Source organism: Aptenodytes forsteri, unplaced genomic scaffold (genome assembly GCF_000699145.1).
Source record: "Aptenodytes forsteri isolate BGI_AS27 unplaced genomic scaffold, ASM69914v1 Scaffold108, whole genome shotgun sequence".
NCBI classification, from domain to species: domain Eukaryota; kingdom Metazoa; phylum Chordata; class Aves; order Sphenisciformes; family Spheniscidae; genus Aptenodytes; species Aptenodytes forsteri.
The window spans coordinates 4007305-4023538 of NW_008794448.1; the positions used below are offsets into that span (position 1 = coordinate 4007305).

At 35.7% G+C, this 16234-nt stretch overlaps 1 protein-coding gene across 1 annotated transcript in view; it reads left to right on the forward strand.

The window, feature by feature from the left end:
• SCFD1 (sec1 family domain containing 1) overlaps nt 1–16234 on the forward strand; it is a 51158-nt gene that overhangs the window by 17244 nt on the left and 17680 nt on the right. Inside the window, exons 12-17 of the mRNA XM_009290352.1 lie at nt 26–99; nt 2427–2508; nt 9760–9856; nt 13741–13811; nt 14721–14800; nt 15375–15437. Of these exons, the coding sequence (XP_009288627.1) occupies nt 26–99; nt 2427–2508; nt 9760–9856; nt 13741–13811; nt 14721–14800; nt 15375–15437 (467 nt within the window). The remainder of the gene's footprint in view (nt 1–25; nt 100–2426; nt 2509–9759; nt 9857–13740; nt 13812–14720; nt 14801–15374; nt 15438–16234) is intronic.

Consider the following 16234-nt stretch of genomic DNA (forward strand, 5'->3'; position numbering starts at 1 on the left):
TTCCAAACCCTTCCCCAAAACCCAGGGTATAGAAGGGGAGGATGAAGGAGCAATAAGTATGCTTTCTGATAATACAGCTAAGCTAACTTCAGCTGTCAGGTAAGTAATCAATAATGCATTATTGTTTAATTAATTGGGAACCATTTCTAATTCTTTCTGTCGTTTCACTTTTAATATCCTTTGAAATAAATAGCTTTAAAAGTAGGCTATTGAGCTCAATAATAGAGTTTAAATGCTTTATAATTCTGGTGAAGTTTAATGCAATGTCCTAGACAAGTACTTGCACATCTAACTTCCACAGCATGTGTATGTGAGCCCTCTACACATGGCTTTGGAGTGTTTCCTCAGCAAAGCTGAATAATCTAAGTGCATCATAGACTTGCTTACACTCTTCCACGAGAAAAACCCAACTACCTACCTCTGCATTCCTTCCTTAAAAAAATTGTTAATGAAATCCACTTCCTGAAGCATCTGCTTGCTTTGCACAGTGTGTAATTAATTACATTTTGATTAATGTGGTTACTGTAACATCTGTTGGCAAGATTATAGTCATTAAGAACTCTGCATGGGAAATTTACTCTCCTGCTTTTGGAGACCTAGCCACCGTGGATGACACTGAAAGTCAGAGATTTAGATTTGTTCCTCATTGTAAATCTGTTTGTCATTCCACTGATGCCTTGGAGAAGGGAGATGTTCATTTTGCTGCCTTTTGCTAGGACCTCACTCAGAAGTAAAAGGAACAATAACTATTCTGAGGATAGATGGGGTGATATGCCCAGTGTCCTATGAAATCCAGCATGTGTCTGCATTAGTTAGTTGTCTCTTTGTGAGTTTCAAAAGTTGTTTTGTATGCTATGCCCCGGTTAGAATTTGATTGGAATTACAAAGGATGTGTGATGGATCAGACAGTTTCAAAAAAGCGAGCAGATGTTTCCAAGCTCCCCCTATAAAGTTTTAGAGTTTTGTACTTCTCAAGATGCTGGTTTTCAGGTTAAGGCAGCAAGGTATGAAAGTGACAAGCATCAAAAGCTTTAAACTGATAGCAAAAAAATTAAAATCATATGACTAAAACTTCATCAAGGAAGTTTTACTGTTCAGTTAGCCTCTATATGACTAAATTCTGTAATCTGGCATTATTAAGGAAAATCTTGTCCCCCTTCAGGTGTATAACACAGTAAACTCTCCTATTGCAATGTTTTGGCTCTAATCTTTAGGATTATGCTGAGAAGTCCAAATACCATTAAGATCTTCCATTTAGGCATGTTTCTGCTGGAAGAATTAGACTAGGCTTTGTTGTTTTTGCTGTCCATCATCTGCTAGCAGGAAGAAGATACCCTTCAGAGTTGTCTTAGGCTTTACAATTTCTAGAATATCTATTTGGAATATCTATTAGTAATTAAAAACCAGAGGTTCTAACATAGAGGATCTCCTGTCTTTGTTTTTTTTCTTTCTTTTTTTTAAATGCAGTCCTTTACAAAGGCAGTACTAATCACCTTTCAGCTATAAGGTCATTAATGGCCAATCATCATAGCTAACATTGATTTTATAATTGCTTAAAGGAGGAAAGAAAGTATGGTTGCTTAACTTCGTGGTTCTTCAGGACATGCAGTCAATGTCATTAAGTGCCTTCTCATCCGCTTATTATTAAACTGGGTAAGACGCTGGCTGTCCAGGGTGCTTTTGGATGTGAAAGCGTATAGACCCTGAGCAGTCTTTTATACATGTGATGCCCAAGTGCCAGGAGTGAAAGCCACGTAGATCACAACACCTTAAGTAACAAATTTTCTACGAAGTAAACTTAACCATTCGGTTTCCCATTTCACAAAAGAAGGGATTTGAATCATGAATCCTGCATAGAGAATTGTGTTCTATGCAGAAGCACAAATTCCAGGACATCCAGAGGTTCTGTGTTTATTTGACAGTTACTATTATTATTTAGTATTATTGGATAATTATTTGACATTATTTGATATTATTTGACAGATACTATTATTTGGCAGATATTAATACTTTTATATGTATCAGACATGAACTAAATGTTGATTATATAAGCCATAATTCTAGCAGATTATTTGTTTAGGTAGTCAGGGCATATATCTGTTGTTGATCACAAGCTTTCAACAGGAATATTAAATTATCCACATTATGTTATTTTTTGCTAGTCAAGGTAAAAACCTGTTTTACTACATTACATGTGGATAATGTCCTTCTGTTACGAGAATCATTACATCTGTACCTTGTAATTTTTTAGTTCCAATCCTACTGTGTTCTATAATTTTAGATTTTAATAATCTTCAAAGGTCCCTTCCAACCCAAAGTGTTCTATGATTCTATGATTCTATACATTTTTTTGTACCGACCGTATACAATACACAATTCAACTAACTGTGCAACTCAGCAGGTTAGTTTGTATTTAATCTCTTCAGCTCTCTTCCAGAACTTCTGGAAAAGAAGAGGCTCATTGATCTTCATACAAATGTTGCAACAGCTGTTTTGGAGCATATAAAGGTATGATTGCTTTCCAACTTCAGTTTTCTATCAGTAGTGTTCCTGACCTAGAGAAATATATTCAAGCAAGTGAAGTAAGATAAGAAAGTGAGCCTTCTCAGTTGTGCTACCTTTTACAGAAATCACTGTATAGCATTCCTTAGTGTTGAAGAGTGAGAGGGAATGAATTTTGAATGCCTCTGCATGGAAAGCAAACTAAATGTATGAATTTTTTTCTTATCAGAATTTACCAGTATACTTTCTTTTTTTTTTATGATGGCAACATCATAAAAATATAACTTGTCATGGCAAGTTATCACTTCAGTCTAAGCAATTCTCTGTTCTGTATGTGTTTGTCAGAAGGGTACTGTTTACTGTTCGCCAACGAAAATGATACCCAGAGGTGTGGCAATAATGATGCCAGTTACTAAACTGGTCTTTCCAGAAGGGTCTGTGTTAGATGTCTTGTGCATAATTTAAGCTCTTCAGAAGGATGCTTGTCCTCTTTTTGTTTAAGTCTGCTGCTCTTATATCTGAGAACTTGCAGACGGTTTCAGTATCAAGTAAAGACCATGGTTACTGCTAGGATAACTTGGAAGATGGATCTGTTTTCACAGTATGAGAACACTGAAATTCTGTTTTTGAAAGTGATTCAAGTACCAAGTCTCACTGAAAATCAATAGTTAGAAAATTTTACCCCATACTGTTTATAACTCATGGAAGGCAATGTGTTTTGAAACTAACTTTAACATTTGTAAAGTGCATAAGATCTGTCCTCAGTTATTACTGCTACTGAATTTTTTTAAACTAAGTACTATAAATGAACAAAGGCTTAATTCTGAATTTTAATGAATAAATTAATTTTACGTATTTATAAAATTGGGGAAGAGATGTAAGTGTGTCTCTATGTTTGGCTCATTACTGTAGGGACTAATTTATGTGCTTTCGCCGTATTAGGCATGTCAATTTTCATATCTGGCAATTTAAAAGCAGTACATTAATATCATTGAAGAAAAAAAATACTAGTTGATAATGTCGGTATTTTATTTGATGCTTTGACTGTAAATTCACTTTTCTAAGGAAGATACTGAGACGGTAATGTCAGGCCTACACCAGTAGTATTTTATATATTATTTGTTGGACGGAAGCCAGGTTTCAGAGCAGGATGTGGAATGGCAATAACATCAGTTTTGATCGCCAATGTCCTCTTGGCAATGGACTGGAGTCAGATGCGCTTGTTCATTCTCCATTAGGTGATAGTGCACACTTTTCTGTTACCTAGAGGTGGAAGGAATTACCTTAGGGTCCCTGTGCTATAGCACTCTACCAGGCCTTAGGCTCTCTCCTCTGACAGGGAGCCTGCTATTAGAGAGTTCCCAGGGAGCGGTGATCCATTTCTCCATAAATGATTCTTAATTCTGGTATTGTGAAGTGCTCAGGCTCCTTACCTTCTTATTGTATAGCTGTCAAAGAAGATTGTGAGACAAATGGGCATGCAGTTTCTTCAATATATTGATGATATGTGCATCTGTGTGATCTTTTCTTTTGGTTTAGAAAGAATCACTTCCTTCATCTCCAGATATTTAGGAAACTATCTTAAACTCAAACTAATGCAGAAGCACATGTTTTTTCTTTTGGAATTTACCTACACTAAAGCCTTTTCACTGAATGAATGTAAAGTTTCTTCCAATTGCTTTGTCCTGTCCATTCTCTCCCCTCTTTTGACTCTCCAGTGTTACAGAAAGTATCTTTCTGTCTTGAGCTGTGGAATTTTAATGTGCAGGATGATATGCTACCTAATGGATTCCTCAAAAATACTCTCAAAAAGGGCAATGTCTCAGCCAGTACTTTCTAAAGAAATTCTGATGGCACCTTGAGGCTGTGGTTAATAGGTTTTATATACAGTTAAATAACTAAATGAGATTAGGATAAGAGAGAATTTTTTTGGCAAGTGCCTGGTCATGAGGAGCTAGTGAGGCACCATGCTCTTCTTCAGGTTACTATATTTTCACTTTTAAAATAATCTGGAAGCACATTCATACTTTAAAATAGAGTGTTTGCATTGTCCATTATGTTTTTTTACTACAGTGAGTATTTGAGCGTTTTTCTTCACTACATGTATGAGAATCAGTGCAAAGAATGCTACGAGACCTGCTTTAGATATACTAAGTGAATTTAATTTTTCTTGTGGTCATATTTTAGTGTTCAGTTTACAGCTGCTTTCCACGTTCTCTTGGATCATTTTCTAAGACACAGCAAGAGGAAACCAGAAATTAATCACATGCTCAGGGGTCCTGGCAGTTTTCTGGCATATCTAAGCGTTTAGTGAAATAATGGAAAGAATGCATCACTTTTTTCACGAAGTGAACCATCAAGTATTTATTGTCAGTGCTTAGAACAAATGCATCCTTGTTTTGCATTGATTGTTTTTTCTCTGAAGAAGCTGGTGACTGAAGGACTGTACCCAACAGATAACAGATTTAGGACTGGAATTATGGATATCTTTCTAGCTGCTTTAGAGTTTCCAGTAATGCTTATCTTTGCATGTCATTCTGATGTGAATACTAGGATTACTGAAGTATGTTAAATCGTCGCATATAAAAAGGTGTACACATACACTTTTCTAAAATGATTAATTGGAGAGGGGGTAGATAAGATAACATCTTGCTTGAATTCTATACATATGAACTTAAGTGGCAGATTTTTATGTGAATTATTATCTCTTAGATTACTTACCCTTGTTTGGTTTAGGGTTGGGTTTTTTTTAATTCCTGCATAATTTTCTTATCATCTATCTCCGGTTTTGCTTGCTCTCAAGGCCTGATCCTTTGAATGACTTTGTTATTGGGATTGCCAATAGCCTTTCAAATTATCGAATTTGTATTTTGTAAAGGAATTCCGCTGTTTTAACTACGTTGTTTTTAAATGAGGTTACATTTTTGTCGTATCATGTGAACAGAAACAGTATGCGTTTGTGAAATATATGTGTCACAGTGGTCCAGGCTGTTGCTACGTAGTTCAGAACTGATAATTGAGTAACTTTCCAGTAAACAACAGCTTTTTCTGAATTCAGTTACAGTGACCTTTTCGGCATCATTCTGTGCAGTTCAGTCGAAGGGAACTGGCGGTGGCTGCCACTTTCAGCCAGAGTTTCTCCCAGGGTTTCTCTTCCTCTTGATAGGAGCACACTATAATTACCAGACCAACCTCACTGATTCTAAGGGCTGTTATTTCTGGTTGTTTTCTGTCAGTATCTTTGAGAAATTCCTCCCAGTAATTTCTTAGAAAATTTCTTTTCTCTTCTTCTGCATGTTCTCTCTCTCTCTAAAAGGAAGAACCTTTGTACTGTAAAGAGGATAGGAAAGCCTCCTACAAGTCCTTACAAAAATGACCATCTAAGAGATTTCGTTGGGTCCTGCTTCCACTTCTCTGCTTAAAAAAGAAGGACTTTTATGTTCATTTTGGACTACAGTACTCAGGTAGAGATTCCCATGCGCTTCAGTAATTTTCCCTAAAATAAGTTTTGGCTTACGAACAGCCTGTTTCTAATGATGCTAAGTTGAAAGTTTTCACAAATATATTAAAAAAAAAAAAAAGACAAAGCAAGCTGAAGTGTAGCACTTTAACTGCAATACAGATTCTGTCCCTGAATTGGCAGCCAGAAAGGTCTCCTGAATGAGGTTGGTGTGGAACAAGATGTCATACTTAGGAAATCAAGAGCAGGAGGCAGAAAGGGAATAACTGTAAATGTAAATGCATCTTGATTTTATTATTGTTTTTTATTATTATTTTTCTTCACCTTGCTTGCCAGTTTGGCACCCATAAGAACCTCTTCTTTGCTCTCTTTTTTTATTGAATCTACAGGATTGTTTAGCTCCTATTCCCCAGCTTTTCCTCTTGGCATGTCTGTGAGTTTGCCATTGAGTGAGCAAAATTGCAGTTATTTAAATTAAATGGGACACCTGCTTCTTATCAGCACTTCTTAGACAAGTTGGCTCTTCAGAAAGTAACTGTCTCATTGATGTGGCATATCTGGGAAATCTGTCAAAAGGTAACTAGTAATGTTTAAGGCTATTCAGTAATCCATATGAAATTTGATTAGGTGTCCATCTAATCCTAGTGAACCAGTATAAGAAAAATACTGCCCTAATTAGCATTCTTGCTAGTAACCTTTGTTAGTTATCTAGTGAAGAAGCAGCTGAATAGACTCACCATATTGATCCACCTCTTTAGTTCATGCTTTTGTGACATCAAAAAGAGAGTCTCAAAAATTTTATAGTGCTGCTTACCTCTGATGTCTCTGTTGTGGATAGAAGTAAAGGACCTGAAGTTTTAGGATTTTCATTTTGTTTTTTTTTTTTCCCCAAAGAGTGCTAAGTTCACACTTCAAAAGTAATTGTCCAAAATTTTTGAAGAGAGTGATTGTACATGTAGCATTAATGTTTCAGTTTAGGCTCAAAGTATAGCAAATATATGCAACCAGTGAGTTTTCTTTGCTGCGGTTAGTCTGTTTTGTTTGTCAAACAGTCATAAAATTGCACATGGTTGAGAATAATTTTACCTAGTTTGTTCTCCAAGTAAGTTAACAACTGTAAATCTGTTCTTACAATTGAAAGTATCTCATATTTGAATTACATAATTTTATTTAAAAGTTGATCTGTAAACAAATATAGTGAATTAATTAATCTTTTTTTTATGTTGTACATTTTTGCATGCCATCTGAATAAATTTGTCATTGCACATGGTTGAGAATAATTTTACCTAGTTTGTTCTCCAAGTAAGTTAACAACTGTAAATCTGTTCTTACAATTGAAAGTATCTCATATTTGAATTACATAATTTTATTTAAAAGTTGATCTGTAAACAAATATAGTGAATTAATTAATCTTTTTTTTATGTTGTACATTTTTGCATGCCATCTGAATAAATTTGTCTTAAACAAATCACCAGCTAATATGGGCATTACCAAATTCAGCAATAATATATTTATCTTAATAAGATCAAGTTTCCACATTTCAAGACAGTCCTTTGTTTGTTGGATGCCTTTTGTCTGGGAAAAATATTTTAAACTTAAAAACATTGAATTTAGCTCCATGTAAGGAGATACAAATGTAGCTAAAACACAAAAAGCAAGTTAACGTAACGGAAAGACTAGAAAAATTGTAGTAGTTTCTTTGCAATTGTTTTGTCTCTCTAGAGAGAGTTAAGGAAACTATAACACAGGTAGTCTCCAAGTTGCTGTAGAATTGAAGTCACGGAACATGTCTGACGTGCCGGATACCAAATTGCATCTGAAGTAAGGACTTGGAAAAAGGCTGGTAGTTCAGTTCTATTCAGACCTTAAACTAGTGTGACATAACCACTGATAATCACTTTAAGATTGGCTAAGTACAGGATTAATCCAAGGTTTTACAGTAGTGTAACTACCAAAATTTGGCGGTGACTACTCTTCTAACATGAGCTCAAGGTAAATATAGCTTGAAAGAAGCTCTAGCTCTTTTTTTTTTTTCTTTTTGTCACTTCATACACCTTCTATGTAGTCGTAGTCACTATGACAAACAACAGAAGACATCCTTCTGACACTCACAAAGTAGTGAGTGGTCATTTTTTGAGCACTCTTCATGGTAATTTACTTTATAAGCTGCAATTACAAGCTTCCACAAAGGCTTTAAATTAAGTTGCTGTTCTGCAAGAAACTGCTCTTCTCAATGAGTTCAGTAGATGGTGAATGAGAAATAGAAGTGTTACACAGCTACCTGCATCATAAGCTAATTGCCAAAGGCTTTCAATATTGAAATATTCTTGTGACTTACCTCTTCTTTTATTTTGTATTCTCATCTCCAACTCTTTTTTGATGAACTTACAATACTCAGAAGGTGAAATATCCTAATATCCTTAGGCTAGAGAAGTACTTTTTTTTTTTTCCCTTCTTCTTTTTTCCCTTTTTTTGGGGTGGTGGTGAAATAACTGTTTTTTAAAATTCCATTTCCTTATTTGTGATCTCAGGAATAATTTTAGTAGAATTCAAAAACATGTGAAAACCAGACTTCTAAAGTTTTTATGTTGCTGTCATTACAACAACCACTGCACTGGGTTAGAAGGTGCCATAGCAGTTTTTCAAGCCTCGGCATTGTCAGGCAAAATTTCCTGAATCTCTTAACCAACAAAAGCCCCGGTGACTCTTGCCTCACTCTCTCAATATCATTTCTGTCTCCCAATGGGTATGATATGGAGCTGAAACACTTCCAAGGCAAGGAGATGGAGAGCCACTCTGCCAGTCTCCTCTTTGAGCCAATACATAGCTGAATGTGTCCAAACACCAGGATTTAGTTAGTTACCAGATACTAAGGTTTTGTCAGCTGAGTAGTTGTAACATTTGTTGTGGTGCTACATTTTAATGTTCAAACGCTCAAAATGATCTGTGATGTAACAGAAGTTTTTTAAAGAAGTTTTTGAATGCATTTTTATATCTTTAGATTGTAAGTTCATGATATGATGGTCAAGAAGTGCGAAGCTTGGCTGTTTGTGCAGATGTATGGCAATGCAGTCATTGTTGCATGGCCATGTGATGTCTTCCATAAAGCTTTTGCCGCATTAATTTTGTGCAGTCCCTGTGCCATCCTCCCTAAAAAAGGATTTTCACAACGTGATCTACATGTGTCATTGTATAATGAGAGACTTCTTTTCCAGTGTTAGCAAGATAATCTAATTTTGAAGTTCTCCATCTTTGGTGTGAATGAATTATTGCAAGCCTTTGATCTGAGGTAGTTATTTCAGTACCAGCCCAAGCTGGCAGTTGCCAACTTTTCTCTGGGATGATGCCTTAATGTATTTAGGAATTTCCCACATTTATCTGCATTGAGTAATTGCATTGTTGACTGAGAGATTGAGGTTCAGCATAAATTTGACATAATATTCACTTGAACATTATTTTTTCCTATTACAGCATAACACTACGTGTGATGGCATGTAGTTTTCAGCTATGGAAAAACCATAATTAAAAACAAAGCTCCTCTTCCTGTTTAATATTTGCATGTCAGACATCCCTTGCTTAACTTGTATTTTCACTCTCAATATGAGAATTACATGTGTCAATTTTCTGAGTTAATAAAAGCATATTATAATACAGCGTTAGTTATTTTTACTGATGATTTATTTAAAAATAAATTTTAAAAACAGTCTTGATAACTAAAACTGTATACCTTTGTAAAGAAGAAATAAATGTTCTTTCACAGTGTTAAGATGTTAACCCTAACACTTACTCTTAAACAGAGTCGAAAGCTGGATGTGTATTTTGAATATGAGGAAAAAATAATGAGCAAATCCACTCTGGATAAATCTCTTCTGGACATGATTTCTGACCCAGATGGTGAGTACTTTAAATCTGAACTTGGTATAAAATTTGTTAAGATAGACAATAAATCTGTACCTGCTGGGACTTCAGGGTTGGTAAAGAGCTTATGTGCAAGCTATGCAAAACTTGTAAAGAAGACAGCTTTTTATTGATTTTTAGTAGCAGTCTAGAGAGTTTAGTATTTCATTTGAGTAATATCCAAAATACTGGCAACTTTTGCAGTTGAAGTCCACTAAAATCCTTTCCTAATTCCTTGTTTCTGAAGGTCATAATACTTTAACTTTTGTGCTTCTCCAGTATTTATTAGTATAGCATGGAATCGTGTGGTCTGAGCAATAATGATTCTTTAGAATCCTACTGCACATTTTATAATACACGCATACCTCACAAACAGAATGAAAAAGGGCATTCGATAGAATTTGGTTAAGTCAAGGGGTTGTAATGTAGGTAGCTCTTGCTTGTGTGAGGACAAAGATGGATGGGGAGAAGGTGGAGAGAAGGGAAGTAAGATGTAAATTGTCCAGTTCACTGGGAGACTCACCTGAAGTTTTGCATGCCTTGACCCAGCTGTGGCATATCTGTTTTCATCGTCTAAGAGCAGTGCATCCCAGCTTCTGTTTCATTTATGGTTCATACATAACAAAGCTTTACACACTGGGTTATACTCAGATTTTCTATTAGCAGGAGTCACTAGGGGTCTTTCTGTAAAAGGTTGAGACCAGAATGGCTTCTCAGCTTTTCACAGTATCATAGCATCAACTCTCGTTTCAACCCCTCACAACCTGAGGTATGTCACAACCCTCTGACGGATTTCAATATGATCTGATACCAGTTGGCTGGAACAAAATAACCTGCAGAGCAAGATTGTAAAACTTAAGTTATGACCACTGGCATGTCTGCATATTGGCAAGTATATTGGCAAACCTCGAACATTTAGAGACCCAGGGTTCCTGCTCTTTTCCCAGTATGCTCTTTAAGAAAATGTTTTGTTACTGCATGCTTATGTGTGTAGTCTTGTAGCTGCCTACTGGACATAATGTCTGCTTGGAGTTTGTATAATGATTCATATTTATAAAAAGAGTATATATAAATCCTGCTGACTTTTTAAAAAAATCTTTTATTAGTGTCTGTGCTATAGAATCAAAAGGCAGTAGAAGAAAAGTACGCAGTTGGTAGAAGTCTGAGCTAAAATTTTACAGATCTCATATTGGATCAAGTCTAGAAACTAATAGACTTCTAGAAAATCTAATGTCAGGCATCAATCTGTAATTCAGTACAGACGTTCACTGTTAATATGACGCTAATAAGAATATGTATAATCTGTACTTTTGTTAAGCATCAATACAAACTAGTCCTTTTCCGTGTTCAGAATTAGCTGTTCATGTACTATTTTGATTTAAGCTTTTATGTTTGCATGAACTCTGATATGAAAACAGAAATTACTGTGCTTGCTAGTGTTTCCTACTGGATCAATTACTTGTTACCTGAATCCATATTTTCTATGCGTTTTTAGATTGCAGTATAAAGCAAATTGTTTTCCAAGCCTGATGTATCAACATTCCTTTTAGCAAAGTTCCTGGGTTTTATGCAAGAGAAAGATTAGATTTCCAAGCTAGAGTTTTCCTTCATAAGCTAAGTGTTCAGGTGTTCACAGTAGCACGTTAGCACTTCATATACATTGCCTAGGTTTAAGATAAGTTTATATAACAAAAGGATTTAAGTTAAATCACGGCCATTATTTCCAGGCATGCTATCTTGTAAAACTGGCCAGCTTCCTATTTTGTGATTCACTGAGAAATACCAGCAGAAAACATTTTGAGGGAAGAATGTGTCTTCCAATGCTTTCAGTGGTGAACTTCTTGTTTGCATTATCTGTGGGGATACTTGTCTTGTGGACAATGATATCTGCAGAGCTCTTCACAAAAGCACTTAGACTTGACCACTTAACAGCTTCAGGCTTCAGCCTCCCATGTCTTACTATGTTGTACTAATCTACCACTAAGGGCTATTAGCTGCCTCCCAGTTCACTGGATATTATTATATCCTGGAGTAGTGATAAAACGAGAGTTACTGGTTTTGCTTTGCTCTAGTAGTTAATCAGTAGCCCTAAAGGCTGCCTGCTGGTTTTTGAGTGGAAAATAAAATCATTCTGTTCTAGGTTTACCAAGTTAAGTTTTATTCAGAACATGTAGCACTCCCCCTCTATGCTGTCACATACCCTAGAAAAAAATAGCGAACATTTTACAGGCAACTGACCTGGGTCTTATAGCTGTTTATCACAGCTATGATTTATGTAGTATGTGGTATGTCTTTACATAGTATGTCAAGAGTAAAGTACTTTTGTCAAAGTGGTTCTCCTAAGATTTAGTAAAGTGTGCACAATACAGTCACCGATTTTTTTTTTTAATTTATTATCCTTTAGTAAGACAAAATATCACTTACACTCATGTATAAGTGAGACCACTTACACTCCTGTGAGCACAAACCTTCTAGGAGTTTTGTAGACATGGTAGACAGGCCCAGCAAGGGAAATGCTATCGAGTGCCAGCGGATTCCAGTTGAAACTGAAACTTAGTGATCAGCAAAGTACTGAAACAAGCTATAAACTGGCAAGGTGGAAACCAAGTTTCCAAGTCAGTTACAGAAACCAAAGCCAATTACACTGTATATTTAGAATGTTTAAGTGCTTTTCTTACCCAAGTGAACTCCAAGTGGATGTCTACCTTGAAAGCTGGCTTTTGGTTTAGATAATACAAAGTTTCTTCAGTTCTTGATCTTCTGGCTTACTGGTATTTGGTAAAGGTTAGTAAAACTTATTTCCCAGAAAAAATTGTACCAAGTCATAAATGTTCATTATGACAGCGCTTACTCTTAACTTCTGCCAAACTAAATATATCCTCACATATAAACAAAAGTTGCAGATGAGATTAGATGATCCCCTGCTGACATGATCTACATTCCATAGTGGGGGGAAAAAACCCAAACCAAAAAAACAGAAAAAAAAATGTTTTTTCTTACCCACAAGTACAAGAAAGTGCATTTTTATAAAATATTGTACTATATCTAAAGGTATCAAGCTTTTTTAATGAAGTATGGGATTACAAATTTGAAACATTTGTTTTGAGAAGTTGTACTTTCAAAATCTTCATTTGAAACTATGGTCTTTACAAGTAGTGATTCTCTTCTAGAAAAAAGTAGACGGCGTTTCGAAATCTGCTGTAGTAGGTTATAGTCTAAGTAACGCAGGGATGGCCACATCATCATTTTGATCTGGCAGAGGTGAATTTTGATTGCCATTGATAATGCTTCCCAAGAATCTGTAGCAGTGTTTTTCTCCAACAAATGGTGTGACAAAAGATGATTCGGGAGTTGAAATCCTTCCTGAAGGCAAGTTGGAAGTTCAGGATTTTTTTTCTGACCAAAAGTTCACATAAGTGCTTTTGCAGCCCTCAAGTGTTTCAGTGCAGTCAACCATAGAGCTGCATAAACAAATTGTAGAGCTAAAAAATAATGTGCTGTGGCTTTTACTTTTATGATTTTTCTTTAGTCTCCTCTTTCATGGATCTACTCCCTGCTAATGCTTGCAATCCCTGCATAAAATAAGACATAATGCCACTACGTAACTTATTTATTGTTATTTGAAGAATAATATTCACTACAAGCAAAAGGGGGAAGTGTAAGTAAACTTTCAGAAACAGTGAGCCAGTCTAATCCAACTTACAATAAAATTGCTAAATGTCTTTCTACCATTTTATGCACTAAACAAGGCCATGGTTATAGACAACAATTACTGTCATAACTAAAGGTCTGAATGTACATACATATTATTGGTGAAAAGCAATTAACACAGCAGCATAGTTACAATTGTAGGTTTTTAATTTTGGTTTTTTTCACTGCAGCAGGAACTCCAGAAGACAAAATGCGATTATTTCTTATCTATTACATAAGCTCAGCTCAGGCACCTTCAGAGGTATGTATACTCTTTACAGCTTCCAACACCAAATTCTACCACACAGGATTGTTCTGTATCGTTTCAGCACTAAATAGGTATTTCTGCTTCTCTTTGAAGCAAAGTATGAAATGCCCAGGAAATATTAAAACTTGAAATAAATTTGCTACTATCAGGGAATCTGCTCACAAAGCTTTAGCCACCATTTCCAAGGATATGAATGACTAGTAAGAAGGAGGATTATCTTTTGAAATATTTAGTTCAGAGTTTTGGCATGCTTTCTATTATTCTGCTCCACTGCTCAATAGAAGTAGATAAAACAAAATGTTATGTTGACTCTCTTCACTCTATCCTTGTATATTGAGGAATAATTGGGTCAGTTGACTAGCAGATGAATAAAGGAGAAATGCTTCTTGTTCCAATATCTGAATATTTCAGGAAACAATTTCTTAGTATTTCTTTTGAACTTGTGATGGCTAATTTCAAGGAAGATTTTTATTATACTGTAGAAATATTATGTGGTAGCAAAAATATGTTGGGTTAGGCAAAGACAAAGTATTCTTATAAATGTATATTAACTCCTTCATTTTTATTATTTGCTGTTGTGACATCTTACAGAAACCGGTGTTCTGTCAGGTTTTTTAAAGATGCTGATATAAAAGACTGTCTCCGTATCTGAAAGTGCACAGGATTTAATTCCACAAATACTGTTAAGTTTAATGAGAGCTGCTCATAGCAAATTGCATTTTAAGTTATATTTTCATACTTGGTAGGAGATGGGATTAAGACTCATAATTACTTTATAACTTTGGTTAATGCTATACCTTTACACTGCTTATTTAATATTTAGATAATAATATCTTGTCTGTCCACATAAAGAGAGTTAAGAGTAGTTTCACCCTTTTGCAATTCTTCACTTCGTAATTTCAGATTGATTTGGAGCAGTATAAAAAAGCATTGATGGATGCAGGTTGTAATCTTGCTCCTTTGAGCTACATAAAACAATGGAAGTAAGTAATTTCTTTTTCTCCTATGTGAGGCTATAACTGGGTAATTTTACAGAACTCAGCATTGTTATCAAAGAATTATGTGTTACTTCTCATACATTGTGAGTTATCCTTAAACATTCATTCAGGCATAATTTTTTTCTGTCATTGTTATGGTGATACATGCAAATCTTATTTTAAAACTGAACTCCAGTAATGCCAGAACACTATTGAATACGAGACATGGTAGTGTACTTAATGATCCAAGACACAAACAACTTACTGAATTAAATGAAAAGTTGTGCTGGTTCAGACTCCAAATTTTTTTGGTTTGTACCAAAGGGCCATGCTGCCTATCAGCTATTCTTTTTTTACATGGTATCAAAATAAAGTCTTTGTCTTTTAAGTGTAAAATCTAACTCCTTTCAGTTCCCTAACTATTGTATTTCTAGACAAGAGGGATGCATGTAATAAATAGTTACTTCCTGAAAGAGTTTGAGAAGCAGAAGTTTTTTCACTTTCAGATGACCAAAGTGGAACATTCTACAGCAGTATGTGCCATGAGATAAGCATTTGATTTCTATCCCTGCTTTCACAGGGCTTTCACTAAGATGGCTTCAGCTCCAACCAGCTATGGAAACACTACACCTAAACCTTTGGGGTATGCTTTTGATTAATTTTCTGTAAGCCTTTGGGTTCTTTTAGCTTATTTTAGTAGTACTGAAAGTGTGATTAGTGCTATACAAGGCCCAGAATAAAACATCTCCCTATTTGTAAAAAGTTTTTAAGTTACAGACAGTTACAAGCACTCATCTCCCCTTAACAGTGCATAGGACTCCCACACAGGAGAATAAAAGGATCTGTGACTAAATCCACAAAGTAACATAATATAGTGATATCTGCACCTGCACATTAAATGTACAGGCTCTCATAGGAGAATTCGGCACCAGGAAATGGTTCTATGACAGCCATCATTTTGAGCCTTATTTAGTCAATGGCAGAAGATACGAACAGTCCTGTGTGTTCAAAACTGGTTCTCTCCAGGGCTTGGAGACTGTCAGGGGTGCAAGAATACACTGCTTTTTCATTAGGATGTCCTGGACTGGGTGTCTGTCTGCTTGTTGAAAGGTGTAGTTATTTATTTCAAGACATGGAAAGAAAAGATAATGACTGTGCTAAGGGTACATATATCCCATACAGGATATGGGACTTGGGTCTTTCCATGCTTGAGAGGATTTGAATCCTCATTACCAACTTTACTCTCAGGAATGCACTGTCACTGTCATAAGGAAACTGGCGCAGTATGGTTAGAGAAAATTCCAGTGCTGTCTCACTTGGGAAAATTACTGTTTGGTTGGCTGGAGACACTGAGCATCTCTGTTAACTATGGTGATTAGGTGTCGTGGTTTAACCTCAGCCAGCAACTGAGCACCACACAGCCACTCACTCACTCCCCCC